Source organism: Mobula birostris, chromosome 11 (genome assembly GCF_030028105.1).
Source record: "Mobula birostris isolate sMobBir1 chromosome 11, sMobBir1.hap1, whole genome shotgun sequence".
Lineage (NCBI taxonomy): Eukaryota > Metazoa > Chordata > Chondrichthyes > Myliobatiformes > Myliobatidae > Mobula > Mobula birostris.
The window spans coordinates 77,688,944-77,707,249 of NC_092380.1; the positions used below are offsets into that span (position 1 = coordinate 77,688,944).

General features: G+C 38.7%; 1 protein-coding gene across 1 annotated transcript in view; it reads left to right on the forward strand.

Annotated features, from left to right (window-relative positions):
* Nucleotides 1-18,306, forward strand: part of ipo7 (importin 7) — a 56,954-nt gene that overhangs the window by 30,501 nt on the left and 8,147 nt on the right. The window contains exons 12-21 of the mRNA XM_072272611.1: nucleotides 3,727-3,843; nucleotides 4,325-4,414; nucleotides 8,402-8,567; nucleotides 11,045-11,205; nucleotides 11,400-11,528; nucleotides 11,696-11,762; nucleotides 11,843-11,968; nucleotides 12,918-13,015; nucleotides 15,147-15,242; nucleotides 16,117-16,337. Coding sequence (XP_072128712.1) covers nucleotides 3,727-3,843; nucleotides 4,325-4,414; nucleotides 8,402-8,567; nucleotides 11,045-11,205; nucleotides 11,400-11,528; nucleotides 11,696-11,762; nucleotides 11,843-11,968; nucleotides 12,918-13,015; nucleotides 15,147-15,242; nucleotides 16,117-16,337 — 1,271 coding nt within the window. The remainder of the gene's footprint in view (nucleotides 1-3,726; nucleotides 3,844-4,324; nucleotides 4,415-8,401; nucleotides 8,568-11,044; nucleotides 11,206-11,399; nucleotides 11,529-11,695; nucleotides 11,763-11,842; nucleotides 11,969-12,917; nucleotides 13,016-15,146; nucleotides 15,243-16,116; nucleotides 16,338-18,306) is intronic.

The following is an 18,306-nucleotide window of genomic DNA, read 5'->3' on the forward strand; positions in this document are numbered from 1 at the left end:
TTTTTTAGCCTGGGCTGCTGCTTTGCCACCGTTCCATAAATATCTTTTTTGTGTAAGACCTCAGAGATTGTGGAGCCATGAACTTCATCTTCAGTTGCTGCCACTAACTTCTGCAGCTCACTCAGTGACTTTTGCTGCCACAGTAGCCTCTCTTACATTTGCCCATATTCTCTGGCGACTAACTTTAGTGGGGTGGATTGAAAGATGCAGTGTGGCTGTGGTTTCATATTTTTTCCACTTTTTCACAATGGATTGCATGGAGCTCTGAGGTATATTCAGTACCTTTGAAATAGTCTTGTACCCTTCCCCAAAAATGTACTTCTCTATAATTATTTCCCTGACTTGTCTTGAATGCTCTTCAGTCTTCATTTTGGCTTGGTCTGTTGAAAATTGACCATATTGTTGAACCTTGTAGAGAGATTTACTCTCAGTATTTATTCTCATGAAGTCATTGAAAACAGGTGATCCTCCAATTTTCTCCATCAACAAATCGGGTGAGTTGGTAAGGTAATTATTGCACCTGAGGAAAGTTAGTGAGGTAATTATGAAGGGTTTGAATACTTTTTCAACCTCACAATTTTGGTTTTTAATTTTTAGTAAATTGACAGGTTTTGTAAGTTTTCTTTTGACATGATCTACAGTTTTTTGTAGATTAATTTTAAAAATCTGACTTCAATATATTTTCAATTTTTAAAAAATGAGAAAATAATTTTGGGGGCTGAATAATTTTTCAAGACACAGCATTTAAATGAAATACAGAACAAATCAGAACACTATAAATACTACTACAATGCTATAAAACTGTATTAGTTCTTAATAGTTGGTTTGGTGTTTGTCCGTCATATCCGATGATGACAGAAAGCCTGTGCGGGAGAGCTTTTAAAGTAAAAAGAACAGTTGCACTGAGGCAGTTCCACTCTTGACCTCAAAGGTATGAAGATTGTCACAACTGGGGTTTTTCTTGGTCGTGGTTGACCATGACTACTTCTAGGCAGTCTCAAATGGATATTTTTCATCAATAGTTACTTTGTAAGCCAGTGAGTTCAGGGGAGGGAGCAGTGAGACCCTGAAAAATATGAACATTGTGTAGTTGGGCATCTTGAAACACAAATTCCCAGGGCCATGTTGACAAGTGTATTGTACAATGTTAAGGGAAGCAAAGGAGAAGATTGCTGGGGTCTTGGCAGAGACTTTTGTATCTTTCTTAGTCACATATGAGGTACTGGAAGACTGGAGGTTAGATGATATTGTGCCCTTCCTAAATAAAGACAGCAATCATAAGCTATGGTACCTTTCATCAGTGCTGGGGAAAGTTTCTGGATAGGATTCTCGTGGGCATTATTTATATTTGAAAGATAAATGTTTTAGGGATTGTTAACATGGCTCTATGGGGGCGGGGAATAGTTTCACAGATTTGTTGTTTGCGGAAGTGACCAAGGAGATGGCAGGGTAGTAATTTTTGTGTACGTGTACTTTAGTAAGGTTGTTTAAAAGTGTTAATTACAGTGCACTTGGAGTATTAGGTGCTGTCTGGTTACACTGCAGTAAGGATATGTGTCTTAAGTTATGGTGCAGAAAAGAGTAACAAGAAATTTGCCTGAATTGGAGGCCTTGAGCTATGAGGGAATGGATAGCGTGGATCTGTTTACCCTGGGCTGAGAGGTGACATGATAGAGATATACTGTGCGTATAAAATTATGAGATGCACAGATAGGATAGCTAGCCAGTGCCCATTTCCCGTGGTACGATGTCTAAGAGTAACGGTCATAGGTTTATGGTGAGGGTGTGAGGGGAGGTTTACAGGGGATTTGAGAAGTAAGTTTTTCGCAAAGAGAAGTTGGTAATTGGAATCAGTAGCCACAGTAACAATATTTATAAAGCATTTTGAAAAATATTTGGCATGGCGGGATTTGGTATTAAGGCAGAGAAGTGAGATTTGTATAAATGTGCAATGTGGTTAGTATAAACCTGGAGAGCTGAAGGGCCTGTTTATGTCCTTTTGTAGCAATATGATTGAGTCACAATACTCTTCCCAACATTGTTGATGGTAGGGAAGTATTATCATATAGTCTGGCAAGTTGAAACACCATCTGGGTTCCTGCATCGTCTCTAACTTGTGTAGCATTAACCACTTTAAATGGTCCAATAAATGTTTGGAATGTGAATTGCCAGAATAGCTCAAATGTTTCAATAAAGGAACAGATAAAAATAATTAGTAGAGTCCTGTTTTATATTATTAAATTTTCCAAAGTGATTAGAACAGAGTTTTGAAAAATACTTCCAGTTTATAATTTGGCTGTAATGGTGATATTAAAACAATTGAACATATTTTAGGTGCCTATAAAAAGTATTCACCTCCCTCAGAAGATTTCATGTTTTATTGTTTTACAGCATTGAATCACAGTGGATTAAATTTGTTTTTCTTTTTGACACTGATCAACAGAAGTGAGAACAGATCTCTATAGTGATCTAAATTAATTATAAATTTAAAACAAAATAATTGATTTCATAATTACTCACCAATTTCAAGTCCGTATTTAGTAGCTGCACATCTGGACACTGCAATTTTTCCTCATCTTTACAAAACTGGAGGCTGTGAGTAAACAGCCCTTTTCAAGTCCAACCACAAATTCTCAATTGGATTGGAGTCTGGTCTCTGACTTGGCCGGTCTAGATATGAACTTTGTTGCTTTAAGCCATTTTTATGTAGCTTTGGCTTTATGCTTAGGATCATTATCTTGCTGGAAGTCTTCTCCCAAGTTGCAGTTCTCTTGCGCACTACATCAGGTTTTCCTCAAGGATTTCCCTGAATTTTGCTGCATTAATTTTACCCTCTACCTTCACAGGTGTATTTTTACTACAATCAGTTGAAACATCTTGATGGCACACAGTGATCTTCACTTAACTTATTTTGTGACTTCTAATCCAATTGGTTGCACCAGGGTGGATGTGTATCATATTAAAGGGGTGAATACTTACACAATCAATTATTTTGTATTTTATATTTGTAATTAATTTCAATCACTTCGTAGAGATCTGTTTTCTCTTTGATATGAAGATCTTTTACTGGTGTTCAGTATGCAATAAAAGCCAAATTCACTGTCGTAAGACAATAAAACGAAAGTTTTTTGGGGGGGTGAATACTTTTTATAGGCACTGTATATCAGATGCAATTTATTGCGATTTTTAAGAAAGCACAGAACTCAACTGAAGGGTGCTAACTGGTGCATGAGCAATGCAGATTATGCTTTAGATGGGTATTTGGAAACATTACAAATGAGTATCTGGTTAGAAAATTTTGTTGCTTAAGCAAGTATTAGTTTCTCCTTTGACTTGATTAGTTGAAACCAGTGTATTATCCACCTATCACTATTGGTGTAATGTATTTATTCCCAAATTTCTATTTAACAATGAGCACATAATATTATCAACTTTATTGAAGCAACACAGACAAGATGCTAGAGAAAGTCAGCAGGCCAGGCAGCATCTATGTGAAAGAGTACAGTTGAAGTTTTGGGCAGAGACCCTTCAGCAGGACTGGAGAAAAAAAGATTTAGTGTAGAGTTAAACCTTTTAACTGTATTCATTTTTCTCTGGTCCTGCCAAGATCGTCCAGCATTTTGTTTGTGTTGCTTGGATTTCCAGCATCTGCAGATTTTCTCTTTTTTGTGGTTGAACTTCGTTAAAGGCTATGTTACAAGTATTAATCTTTTTCTTATGATTTAGGTGTTGCAAAAAACAATGGGATTCTGCTACCAAATACTGACAGAACCAACAGTTGATCCCCGGAAGAAAGATGGAGCTTTACATATGATTGGTTCCCTAGCAGAAGTACTACTAAAGGTGATTAATATGCCACCATGGTAAAGTAGAACAATACTTATTTACCTAGTTATTTGTGCTACAGTGTCTTTTGTGTAAAGATTGTATTCTGTTTTGTTCTATAAAAAATTCAAAGCATGGTTTTGTAGAATATTGCAATTACAATTTTTGCTGAGGAATGCATTCATATTTCTCTTTTCCATGTCACACATCACATGATCACTATTTTCCCTGTTAGGGGTATGTTAAATGGATAACAGCTGTTGTAAATGTGTAAACCAAAAATGAGTCTGAATCTATTCTCATTGGGTGACTTGCATGATTCGCAGAAAAATGATTTGTTTTGGCAGGTGATGTTTTTGTTTAGATTTGTGCTGGAGAGGGTCATTCAGTTTAAATAATGAAATTGGGTTTCATAACATGCATTTCTTCCTTTATTTTGTGTTCACGGTCTCACCTTTAAATCTGCTGAATCTGCTATGTTTGTTTGCTTCTGAAACAGAAAAAGATTTACAAAGACCAGATGGAATTCATGTTACAGAATCATGTCTTCCCTTTGTTCAACAGTGAGCTGGGCTACATGAGAGCAAGGGTGAGTTACTCGAGCATTACTCAGTTCATCCCTTTTGTAATTGTCCCAAACATTAAGGCAAACTAAGATCAGTTCAATCTGTCCCTTTATTGTTTTCTTGTGGTATTCATTGAATTCTTTAAATGAAAACTAAGAAGTGACACAGCTATGATCAGAATCAAATTATTGTAGTAATTGGAATTATTGTAGGATTTTCTCAAAATCTGTTCATTATTTTAAGGTTGAAATTGTGTGGTCAGACTTGCAAGAAACTGTTATTTGTGTTTTGTTTTGCTTTTCCTTCATACTTGCAAAGATAATTCAGTGTGGATTTTGACATTATTGGGTACAGCTCTTGAAGTTCCTGAGATAGAACATTTTGAAATTAGGCAGCCCATTGCTTTTTATCTTGGAAAAAGTTGAGATCCTGATATCAAGTTAGTGGATCCTTTAGTTTAAGAATCAGTGATCAAAGTTCTCTTTGATTCTTGCTGATACTAGGAGGTGATGAGCTAGAGGTATGATGAAACCAGGATAAGGTGACCAACAATCTTTGTGTGTATCTCTCTCTTGCTCTGAGTGAGCTGGAACTTGCCAATGCTGTTAACTTTTAACTTATTTTTACCTATAATTACAGATATTGGAGGTGAGAGGGATGGCTGATGGGGAAAGTTGGAGTGGTAGTTACAGCATAACCAATTTGGAAATTTTCTGTTATCTGATATTTAGAAAGTTATCAGGTTGATTTTTGGATTCTTTAAGCATGGTGCATTCAGCAGCCTTGGGTATGGAACAGAAGCAAATAAAATTCAAACATTGAGGTTATAGCTTTCATCATTTACAACCACCTCAATATTATAATGCATTGTCATTTCCTATTAAAGCCAGGAAGTCATGTTGTAGTTGCTTAAAACTTTAGTTAGGCCCCACTTGGAGTACCATGTGCAGTTCTGGTTACCACATTTAAATTGGGTTATCGTTGGTAAATTGGTTTGCCATCCGTGTAGAATCATTTCATTACAACAGTAAATTCAGGTAGTACAAAGGAGAGCAATATCAGAGCGTGTTACAGTTTCAGAGAAAGTGCATTGCGAGCAGAGAATAAGGTACAAGACCATATTCAGATTTAGAGTGCATATTATTGTACTAGGGGACCAGTTAATAGTTTTTAATAGGTTTCTATGCTGTGCTGAGCTGTGTTCACAACTCTGCAGTTTCTTGTAGTCACAGGGAAGGCAGTTGCCATGTTGTTCTATTTTATCTTCAATTAAAAACTTGACATAGGTACTAGCTAATCTGCTCTTCTCCCCACCTCATCACAACTTAATTTATTATCTCTGATAATAGTGTATTAAATCCAATCTGTGCCTTTTAAGACACTTTTTAAAGTGTAGTGAGCAGAATTAATCACAATTCTGCAGTTGAAGCTGAACTGTCAATAAAATTCCAGCTTAATTTCTTTGCATTTATGTTCTATAAACTGCAGCTGTTTTATTTAGGGAAAATGAGGAAATTCCAAAACCATGTATTTTTATCAAAAATCTTGTAAGACTGAAGTGGATAAATTTATGGTTATACTAGACAACCGGGTGACCCGTTGGGGCACCTTTTGAGAGAAAGGTAGTGCAGTCTGATGTGATGTGCTTTGGAAATTAAAGAAGAACTCACTGTATTGAAGAAGAAAGATGCATAGCAAGACAAATATTGCTCCTCCTCGTTTAACGAAGGGCACTTTTTATGACCATATTTCTGGTTGATCTGCCACCCTTCAGGAATACTCTTAACGTTTTCATATCTTTTTACCCGGCTTAAAGCCACATACAGCTGACCATGCTGGGAATACCGGTTTCTCCAGATAAATCAACATATTCTCCATGGTTTGGCCTTGTGCCTTATGTATAGTCATAGCAAAGCATGACTATCGGGAACTGGCTCCGCTGAAGGGGGACATATTCCCCTTCTGATAAATTGAGAGTAATTCTTGGGATCATGACAATGTCATTTTTGAATGCACCAATGTTGATCTTTGCTCTGATGAGATTGTCGTGCAGTTCTTCCACCATTATTCGCGTTCCATTGCAAAGCCTTGGTGGATCCAAGTTCCTCATTGAAGTGATGGGAGATCCCCTCTTTAATTCCAGTTTATGTGGTGGCAATCCAGAGAGTTTGATGGAATCAAGGAATTCTGTAGGAAAATGAGTGGCGTTAGCTTCTTCACTTACAGCATTGAAGGAGCAGTATTCTTTCATGATTCCAGGGAAGTGTCTAATGCATTCAAAGTTTATTTTTCGCATCATTTCATTAAGGGGAACCAAGATAGAATTCCTCGAGAAGAATTCTGCAGGATTGTTGAATGTCAGGTAGATGAGATCAATGCATTCTTCCATAGTTGTTGCTGGCAGAATCATATCTTCAGGTAATTTGATTTCAGTGTTTTCATTATTCTCAATCTTGTTCTCTCCAATATCCAATAAGAACTGAGAATATCGTCCTTCTCCCTCACTCAATCGCATGTTTCTCTTCAATTGAAACTTGATGAAGCTTCTCCATAAGTATGATTTCTTAATGCATGAATTCTCCACATCAGCATCATTTCCGCGTTTCACAACTGCTAGAATCTGACGAAAATTGCCACAGCAAATCCCCCGAAGGCCTCATTCTTGCCGCATACATCACGAAGAGTGCGGTCCACAGCTTCAAAGCTCTCCCTCCTAATCATGGGGCACTCATCCCAGACAATAAGCTTCACATTTTGGAGTAAATTTGCAGTATTGGTGATTTTATCGATGTTACAAAGGGCATCCTCATTGACTTTGAGGGATACTTTGAATCGTGAATGCGCTGTCCTACCACCGGGCACCTCTGTCTCTTCCTCCCTCCTCCTCCTCTGCCTGTTTTTGTCATTCTGGAGACGTGTCTCTTCATCTCTTCTACCATTTGTTCTTTCTCTCTGATCTTGGAGTCGTGCGGCCCTGCCCTGATCGGATTCTTGTTCCCTCCTCTGTCTGTGCCTATTGTTGTCATTTTGGAGACGTGCATGCCTGTCCTCCTCTGTCTCGTCTTCTCTCATCTTTTTTTGTTCTGACTCTTTGATCCTGGAGTCTTGCGGCCCTGGCCTCATCCGATTGTTATTCTCTCCCTCTCCTTGCCGCTTCCCAACGATGTTTGGCGTCATCTCTTGACCATAATGGCCCCCTTCTCTTTCCATGCGGCATAATTAGGCTATCCATATATTTTTACCCTAATGCTTGATAGAAGATAGGAAGCAGTAACACCAAAGCCTCCAAGATGCTGCTGTTTCTTGATGATGTGATTGGTGCCCTCCTAAATGGATGTGATAGCCCTGCCCTTTTGCTGCGGTGGAAGTGGCTCTGTGAGCATGGTGAGGCACTGCTGAGGCTGGTCGTGCGCATACATCGGGCTGTGGCGTTGCAGTCTCCATGAAGGTGGAAATCGGCTCTGAGAGCATCGTGAGGCATGGCTGAGGCTGGCCGTGCACATGCGTCGGGCTGTGGCGTCCCGATTTCCATGATGGCCGATGGGGTCTCGGGTGAAAGGCAGCCTGTTGATTTTTGGCGAATGAGCAATTTTATACGAATATATAACCCTTAACTTTGCCTACATTCTGTAAGTTAGCGCATTTTAATTCGATTTAGGCAAAAAAAGTGCCGCTGTAATGCACCGTTTGTGCTAATTGAAGGTCACAAACAGACAGAGCATGAGAGTTTTAGTAGTATATAGATACAACCAGATAGTATTCTACTCGCATCAATTTGCAGTGTTGGTCATATATATTTTTTAACTTATCTGTAGAGGATAGAGCCAGTCATTTATAACAGATAACCTACTTTGGAGATTATGGTCAGAGGGTTTAGCTCACGAGTTACTATTTATGTTGGTGGAAGTATGATTACAATAGAGGTGTATTTTCTCTTTTTAATTCAATGCATTTAATTAGTGGGTACCATAACAAAGGTTGTAAAAGCTTGTGGCCTTGTGTTACTTTAGGCTTGTTGGGTGCTTCATTATTTCTGTGAGGTTAAATTCAAGAATGACCAGAACCTTCAAACTGCACTGGAGTTGACACGAAGATGCCTGATTGAAGATAAAGAAATGCCTGTGAAAGTGGAAGCAGCTATAGCTCTTCAAGTTCTCATCAGTAACCAGGAGAAAGGTAATGAAAACTAGTGAGAAACTAGTTTTTCTTTCTTTGATGTGCATGTTATATTGAGGGAGAGATTATTCCCTACTTTATTGAAAAGGCTATTTTCCTATGTAAATACACCACCAACAAGTAATACCTTTGGATCAACATTAATTCACTGTTTGAAATTAGAATTAATGCCATCAAAGAATTTGAGCAGCTGCAAGGTTTCTCTCAATTTTACCCTTGTGCTTTAATAAAAGTGAATTTGCAATTCATTGAAATTTGTTACAAATTGAAAAGTGCTTAGATAAATTACATTTTAAATTATTATTAAACGGCTCTGAAACAGTTATGGATTTTGAGGATATCTGGGATGCTATCAAAAGGCTTTTTTTTCCCCTTAACTGATAAGAAAGGTCATCTTAACTGGCTTCTTGTAAATCCAGGTAGGATTTACTGGAGTCTATGCCAAATCTGCCTCTTTTTTTTTAACGGGCTCAAGAGGTTGAGATTACTTAGTGTTTGGCGTCTTCTGTATTACAATTCATTGTGGTGCGGCTTGTTTTCTTCTTCACATTTTGAAGCATGGAGGTAACCAGACAGTCATTGACCACGACTGCGCAGAAACAGACACTTTGGTCCATCTAGTCCATACCAAACTCTTTATCTGCCTAGTCCAATCAACTTGCACCTGGACAATAACTTCCCAACCCCCACCCCCTCCCATCCAAGTACCTATCCAAATTTCTTTTGGATATTGGATATAGTGTTAACCCACATTCAACACTCCTATTGGCTCGTTCCACGCTCTCACTGCCCTTGGAGTTAAATTCCCCCTCATGCTCTCCTTAAACATTTCACCTTTCATCCTTAACCCATGATCTCCAATTCTAGTCTTATTCAATCCTTGTGGAAAAAGCCTACTTGCATTTACCCTATCTATATTCCTGAATTTTGTATACCTCTATCAAACCTACCCTCATTCTTCTATACTCTAGGAAATAAAGTCCTAACCTATTCAACCTTGCCCTAGAACTCAGGCCCTTAAGTCTTGTCAACATCCTTTTAAATTTTCTCTGTACTCTTAAATTTTCCTCTTAAACATCCTCTTAAAATTTTCTTGTTGACATCTTTCCTGTAGGTAGGTGACCAAAACTGCACACTGTACTCACCAACGTCTTTATACAATTTCAACATGACATCCCAGCTCCTATACTCAGATTTATGAAGGTCAATATGCCAAAAGCTTTCTTTACAACCCTATCTACATGTGACATCACCTTCAAGGAATTATGGATCTGTATTCCTAGAATCCCTCTGTCGTATGGTACTCAGTGCCCTGCCGATCACTGTGGAAGTCCTACCCTGGTTTGTCCTCCCAGTATGCAACATCTCATACTTGGCTACATTAAATTCCATCTGCCGTTTTTTCAGCCCATTTTACCAGCTGATCCAGATTCTGCTGCAAGCCTTGATCTTCACTGCTGTCCACTACACCCCAATCTTCATGTCTCCTGCAATTTGCTGATCCAATTTACCACATAATCACCCAGATTGTTGATCTTGATAACAAACAAGAATAGACCCAGCGCTGATCCCTGTAGCACACCACTAGTCACAAGCCTTCAGTCAGAGAGGCAACCATCTACTACCATTCGCTGGCTTCTCCTGCAAAGCAAATGTCTAATTCAGTTTGCTAACTCATGTTGAATGTCAAGCGACTGCACTTTCTTGATCAACCTCCCATGCAGGACCTTGCTAAAGTCCATGCAAACAGCATGCAATGCCTTGCTTTCACTAACTTCCCCAAAAAGTGCTCTTAGATTTGGTTAGACAAGACCTACCATGCACAATGCCATGTTGACTATCTCTAATCAGTCCCTGATTATCCAAATACTTGTATATCTGGTCCCTTGGAATAACTTGCCTACAAGTTATGTCAGGCTCACTGGGCTTTAATTTCCTGGCTTTCTTAACAATAGAACAACATTAGCTATCCTCCAATTCTGCAGCACCACACTATGGATGTTTTAAATATCTCTGCTAGGACCCCTGCATTAAGGGCATCCTTTGTCAGGCCTTGGGGGTTTATCCACCCTAGTTTCCCTCAAGAATCCAAAGACCTCTTCCTCTGTAATCTGTTTGTGGTTCATGACCTCACTGCTGCTTTGCCTCACTTCTCTAGGCTCTATTTGTCTCCTAAGTAAATACAGATGCAAAAAATTCATGTAAAGTCTTTCCCATCTCTTCCGGCTCCATGCATTTCACTAGAAAACATTGGAATGCTGAAGAGGGTATCCTGTTAATAATATTTGTGATTGAAATCATCCGAATAGAAAACTCTGCTTGCATTATGTGTTTAATGCTAATTTGTTTAAACAGTTTGCATAATCTTTCTTATCAGCTGTAAGGAGATTTAACATGGAATGCATATGTTTAAACCTTTACCTTTGATTGTCGAATCATTCTTTGCAGAATAAACTATATGTTAGTCTCCTTTACAGCCAAGGAATACATCAAGCCATTTATTCGACCTGTGATGCAGGCCTTATTACATATTGTGAGGGAGACTGAGAATGATGACTTGACCAATGTGATTCAGAAAATGATTTGTGAATATAGTGAAGAGGTAACCCCCATTGCTGTGGAGATGACCCAGCATTTGGTAAGCAGTTAAGTTTGTTATGCTCCCAGATAGAATATTATGTCTATGACAATAGTAATCTTGTGACCCTTAAGTGCCTTAATCAGTTCACTGTTTATATAACTGGACAGTGACAATAAAACTGAACTAACAATGGGCTTTTCCTTTAAACAGATTTTTTAAAAAATCTTAACGTTAGAATTGTTTTGTTCCAGGCCATGACCTTTAATCAAGTCATACAGACTGGCCCAGATGAAGAGGGCAGTGATGATAAGGCAGTCACAGCAATGGGCATCCTTAATACTATTGATACTCTCCTAAGTGTTGTGGAAGATCACAAGGAGGTTAGATAGTTTTATTGGAATCTTTAACTTTTGCCAGTATGCTAATATGGATATATGCTATTGAAGTCTTGAATGGGATGTTTTCCCCCTAATGTACAATTTTAATTCTATTCATATCTATCTCTGAGCAAGGTAATAGGATTTTAAAGTTTTGCATTTTTGTTCAGATTACACAGCAGCTGGAAGGCATCTGTTTGCAGGTTATTGGAACAGTCTTGCAACAGCATGTGTTAGGTATGTGATACCTTTCAATCATATTAAACCAGTTCATTGGGTCATACATTTATGTAATCCCGAGTTTATTTAAATTCCAGAATTTTATGAAGAAATCTTATCCCTGGCACATAGTCTAACGTGTCAACAAGTCTCACAACAGATGTGGCAGCTTTTACCTCTTGTGTTTGAGGTCTTTCAGCAAGATGGTTTTGACTATTATACAGGTAAGAAAACACAATTCTTATGTGCTTGAACAGGAATTAACAAACAGACTTATCAAGAATGTCAGTATAATATTAACATAACGATTGCCATGAGTTCCAAGTATCTTGTAGTCCCAATAAGTTTGAGTTTCCTGAACTGAGGGGAATTATAAGGGAAAACTCAATAAATTTATCCCAAAATTAATTGTCATACTGAACTTTATTGAAGAGGGTAGTTAGTTGTATGTGTTGAGCATCTTTTTCATAGGTGTACTAGTAGGTTTGTTTAAAAATACTTCTATTGAACCAACTTTTGTTGGTAGTGTAAATTTACCAAGCCCATTTTTCCAGAGTACTGCTTCTCAACATAATTTTGAAGTTGGATTTTTGAAAATGTACAATTCAATGGGTATGTGTTCCCAGTAGAAGAAAGTAATATTTTGGAAATCTAGTTTCATTCAAGCTTAAAGTAGTTAAAATAGAAACAGGGAACCAATAAATGAAAACTAAATACATTCAAGTTCCACTGTAGCGTAGATTAGTGCAACGTTATTACAGCTTGGTGTGTTAAAAGTTCGGAGTTCAATTCTGGTACCAACTGTAAGGAGTTTTTTTTGCGTTGTCTCCATGACTGCGTGGATTTCCTTCATGTGCTCCAGTTTCCTCCCACAGTCCAAAGCGTACTGGTTAGTAGGTTAATTGGTCATTTAGGCTGGGGTTAAATAGGTGAATTGCTGCACTGCATGGTTCGTTGGGCTGGGAGGGCCTGTTCCGCACTTTATCTCTAAATAAAATAAGTAACTGGATCCTGTTCAGCCCACTGTGTATTTACAGAATTGTTGATTTTCTTTCCTTCCCTTTGTAAGTTTGTTAAAATGTTCTTCACTACTATTTAAAGCTGCATGTCAAAGAAGGCAAAGGCATTAATGAACTTCAGTGAATTTAGTTTGAAGCTTTTCTGTGTTTTCAGATATGATGCCTCTATTACATAACTATATAACGGTGGACACTGATACACTACTATCTGATACCAAATACTTGGAAATGATTTATAGTATGTGTAAAAAGGTGAGTTATTTTGTAACATGTAATTGTGTAATTTTTCTGAAGTGCAATTGTTGTAGATACTTCACTTTTATTTTGCTCAACAAGGCAGTGCCGTCCATGGTGCCCACCCTGTGTTTAGCTCATTTTCCTCTAAGCCCTGTACCTGCCTGAGTGTATTTTAAATGGTACTATTATACCTGCCTACTACTAGCAACTCATTCCATACACATTCTGTATTAAAAAAGCCCCTGGCGTCCCTTTTAAGTCTATGCCCCATTGTTCTGGACTCCCCTACCTTGGAGCAAAGACTGTTACCATCTATTTTATCTACACTTCTCATAATTTAAAAACTTTTCTATAAGGCTGTCCCTCATTTTCCAATATTCCAAGGAATAAAGACGTAGCCTGGTTAACCTCTGCCCTTAACTTAGGTCTTCTAGTTATGGCAACATGGTAAATCTTTTCTACATTCTTTTTAGTTTAACTACAGTACTGTGCAAAAGTCTTAGGCACACCAGCTACATATATGTGCCTAAGACTTTTCAACAGTATTGTAGTAATTTTATGTATTGCACTGTAGTACTGTGGCAAAAAAAAAATTCATGACCTGAATTCGATATATGTGTGTATGTGTGTGTGTGTGTGTGTCTCAATGTCTCTTTTACACTCTTAAGTTTTGCACAGACTGTACATCTTTCCTAAAGCAGGGTGACGGAAATGACACAGTACTCCAAGTCTGGTATCACCAACATAATGTCCAAATTCCAGGTTCAGTACCCTGGCTCATGATGGCAAGTGTGCTTTCTGAAATGCCTCACCTCACACTTGTTTGTATTGATAAGTATTTGTCATTCTTCAGCCCACTTCCTGAACTGATCAATATCCCCATGTGATCTACAATAATCTTTGCTGTTAACACCTCTTAATTTCTTGTGGTACACAAATTTGCTGATCAGGCCCTGTGCACCCACGTACAAATCATTTATATAGATAATGAATAAGAAGAGTCCCAACACTGACTCCCGTAGCGCACCACTAGTCACTGCTCTGCATTCTGAGAAATAACCTTCAATCACGACTTCTACCTCAGAGCTAATTTTGAATTCATCCAGCTTCCTTTCCCTGGATTCCATGATCCTGAACTTCTCAACCAGCCTACTGTGCAGGACGTTGTTGAAGGGTTTGTTAAAAGCAAGGAGGTTTAAATGTCTCTTGATGGCATTGAATTCAATCTTTTAAAATATCTAAATCTTACTTTCAAGCTTGCTTTGACCTTCTAACAAGGTTTACTATGTTTAGACATGGGATGTGGGTTAAGCCAGTATTTTTGTGAATCCAACTGCAGACTGACTGTCCACGATGTTGTAACCTAGACCAGGACACAATATTTCATTCTCAATCTCATGGGTAATTCAGAATTCTGGTAGTTTATTATTTAGTTTCTGATACTAGTTTATTCATTCTAGATTGAACTAAATTCCCCAGCTACTGTGATGGGATCTGAATTTGTTTTTAAATAATTAGTTTAGCCTTTTGTTTAACAGCTGTAGTAAGGTGTTCTAATACATGCCTTTCAATTTGGGATTATCTACAAGTTTCAATGTCTCCATGCTTTTATGCACAACTAATCCAATAATAGAACTACCTACATCCGAACACATAAGAAAACATGCCATTGCTTTCTCACAATTTATCAGTTTACTCGTTTCAATTTACTTTAAATGTTTTCTTCCCATTTCTTAACCTTTGATTATGCATCCACTGCATTTTAGTGTACGTTACTGAGTTTTGCTAAAAATTCAGAAACAGCGTCTGTGGAGAGAGAAGTTAATGTTAATGATTGACCATTAATCATTTCTTTGCATTAACTTGTTTTCCTTTCTACAAATCCTGTACTGTATTTCAGTACACTTTTCACCTTGCTGACTTGCTAGCATATTGCTTAAGGGAAAAAGAAAGATTAGCAGAGACCTGGCAAAGTCGTCTGACTGCATTCTTTGCTGAGGTATAATATTTAGCCTGGGAAATCTTTTCTGGGTACAAAGTAAATTGTGGAAGGTTAGTCATTTTATCAGGAGGCAAACAGGGATCCTGTCATTTGCACAGCACTAATTCTGCAGGTTTTTTGTGTTCTGTTTTATGTTTTATTCAGGTGTTAACAGGGGATGCAGGAGAAGATGCAGAATGTCATGCAGCTAAATTGCTTGAAGTGATTATTCTACAGTGCAAAGGGCGAGGTATTGATCAGGTTAGTACAGTGGAAACTGCACTTAACCTAGGAATGTCTTCTAATATTTTTGGACCAAAGCATCAATTGTAAAATGTTGTAGTATTACTTCTCTTGGTGTTGTTTTCATTAAACTAATAGTGAGAATCATGTTGGCTTATTTTGCTTTAGCTCTAAGGGGGAAAAATATCTTCCTTTTCTGAATGATGGACTTTGGAGGCATTTTATTGCCACGGAATGTGACATTTTTACTGGCTGTGGTAGCAGAGTGCAGAAGTTTTACCAATGCATCTTTGTCTTGTAATTTGAGTATTCTTTTAATTCAAAAGGAAAAACTCACCTGAATCTTTAATTTTCTATTGGGATAAAAGCATTAATCAAATGTAAGCATTATCCAATAATAAAAGTGCACTGTATACTTAAGATTGCAGTACGTGCTATGTATAAGTGCACTGCAATGGGTCTAGGTTTGTTTTAACTTCTCCCAAGCCTGTGATTCTTTTTATTCTTGGGATGAAGTGACAAATTAGAGTTCCACTACCACCTAGTTTCCCTCCAAGTTTCACACCAGTCTATTTAAGACATATTATTCTTCTTCTTCACTGTTGTGAGATTAAAAATCTGTAGACGCTTAATGACACTGGGAATTGCTTTGTGTGGAGGACTGCAGTAATTGAATGAAGTGGCTTGGCAGCATTTTAAGGGTAAATCTGAAATTGTCAGCATGTCCAAAGCATAAATTCAGTTGCTTGTCCATTTTGGACCATGTCTACATACTTACAGTACAGATTTAATGTTGCATAAATAATGGGATATTTTGAAATATTGGTTTGTTGTCTTAATATTTTCTGGTTCCCATTTAAATTTTTGAAGCTTACAGACTTTTTTTTTCCAGTGCATACCTCTGTTTGTGGAAGCTGCACTTGAAAGGCTGACAAGAGAAGTCAAAACCAGTGAACTAAGGACTATGTGTCTGCAAGTTGCCATTGCTGCTTTATATTACAACCCACACCTGTTGCTGAGTACCTTGGAAAGCCTCCACTTTCCCAACAATACTGAGCCAATCACCACCCAATTTGTTACTCAGTGGCTGAATGATGTAGACTGCTTTCTAGGGTAAGGCTTTAGAGAAAACAAGACTAAGTTAGATTTGCTGAAACTTGAAGAAGGTGCAGACTGTGAAGAGACTTGAAAATGAAGATGAGAGTAGGCTGTTGCTTAACCAGGTGCTAGTAGTGGTGAAAGGCACTTAGAGTTATGATATGAATGGCAAACTCTTTGGTTACCCCAGCATACAGTGTGAGAGGTCATACAGAAAACCTAGTAACATCCAGAGATATTTCTTGTTCCTGAACAGGGTTAGATCAATATATTAGGGTGCAAGTATACAATGTCTCCTTGTCATTTAATGAGTAGGTTTTGAAATGCTAAGAGATGGGGAGCTGTTATCTTTAATTGAGATTTCACTGTGGCAGGCAAATGTGTGTGGATATTGAAGAATGAGCATTCTGATAAAGGTATCTTCTGTTATTCCCTGGATAATTGTGAACCCCTTTGCATCTGATCACTAACACAAGAAAATCTGCGGATGCTGGAAATTCAAGCCCCACACACACACAAAATGCTGGAGGAACTGAGCAGGTATGGAAAAGAGTGAATAGTTCATGTTTTGGGCCGAGACCCTTCTTCAGGACTGGAAAAAAAGATGAGGTCCGAGCAAGAAGGTTGGTGGAGGGGGAGATGTAGTACAAAGTGGTGGGTAAAACCGGGAGAGGGGGAGTGGTGAAGTAAAGAGCTGGGAAGTTGATTGGTGAAAGAGATAAAAAAAAAAGCTGGAGAAGAGAGATCTGATAGTAAGAGGGTAGAGGGTAGAAGACTGGAAGGGGAGGAGCACCATAGGGAGGTGATGGGCAGGTAAGGAGATAGGGTGAGAGAGGGAAACAGGAACAGGGTTTGGGGGCAGGCAGGGGGTTACCAGAAATTCAAGAAATCGATGTTTGTGCCATCAGGTTGAAGACTAACCAGGCGGAATATAGCGTGTTGCTCCTCCAACCTGAATGTGGCCTCATCGCAGCAGTAAAGGAGGCTGTAGACTGGCGTATGGGAATGGAGTGTAGAATTGAAATGGGTGGCCACCGGGAGATCTCGCTTTTTTTTTGCGTATGTAACATGGGTGCTTGGCAAGGCGGTATCTCAGTCTACATTGGGTCTCACCAATGTACTGGAGGCGTCACCAGGAACACCAGATACAGTAGATGACCTCAATAGACTCACAAGTGAAGTGTCTCTTTACCTGGAAGGACTTTGTTTGGGGCCCAGAGAGAGGAGGTGTAGACGTAGGTATGCCACTTGTTCCACTTGCAAGGATAACTACCAGGAGGGAGCTCAGTGGGGAGAGACAATTGGACAAGAGAGTGATCCCTGCGGAAAGTGTGCTTGATGGTGCGATCCCATTGGAGATGGCTGAAGTTACGGAGAATTATGTGCTGGATGCAGAGGCTAGTGGAGTGATAGTTGAGGACAAGAGGAACCCTATCCCTGGTGGGGTGGCAGGAGGATGGGGTCAGGGCAGAGGTGCATGGAATGGAAGAGATATGGGTGAGGGCATTGTTGATGGTGGAGGAAAGAAAGCCCCATTCTTTGAAGAAGGAGGACATTTCATTAGTTCTGGAATGAAATACCTCATCCTGAGAGTAGATGTGGCAGAGTGGAGGAACTGATAGAGGGGGATGGCACTTTTACAGTGACAAGGTGGGAAGAGGTATAGTCCAGGCTATCACGAAGTATAGAGATACTTAAATATAACTGTCCAAACATACAGTTGAAAGTCTTCAGACACTATATCAAAACTTTTGCTGAATTAAGTGCAACAAACTTTGAGGTTCTGTATAATCATACATTAATTTAAACCTGTTATTTACAGCCATTAGTTTAAACAATAAGTTGCTTTATCTTTCATCTTGCATCAAGCTATATGTTAGCCCTGAATGCAGCAAGAGGCACTAAATTCTTTTAATGAGTGCTGCCTTTGTTTCTGAAGTCCAGGTGAGGAGGGAAAGTAGCAGGGTTGGCAGTGGCAGTGCAG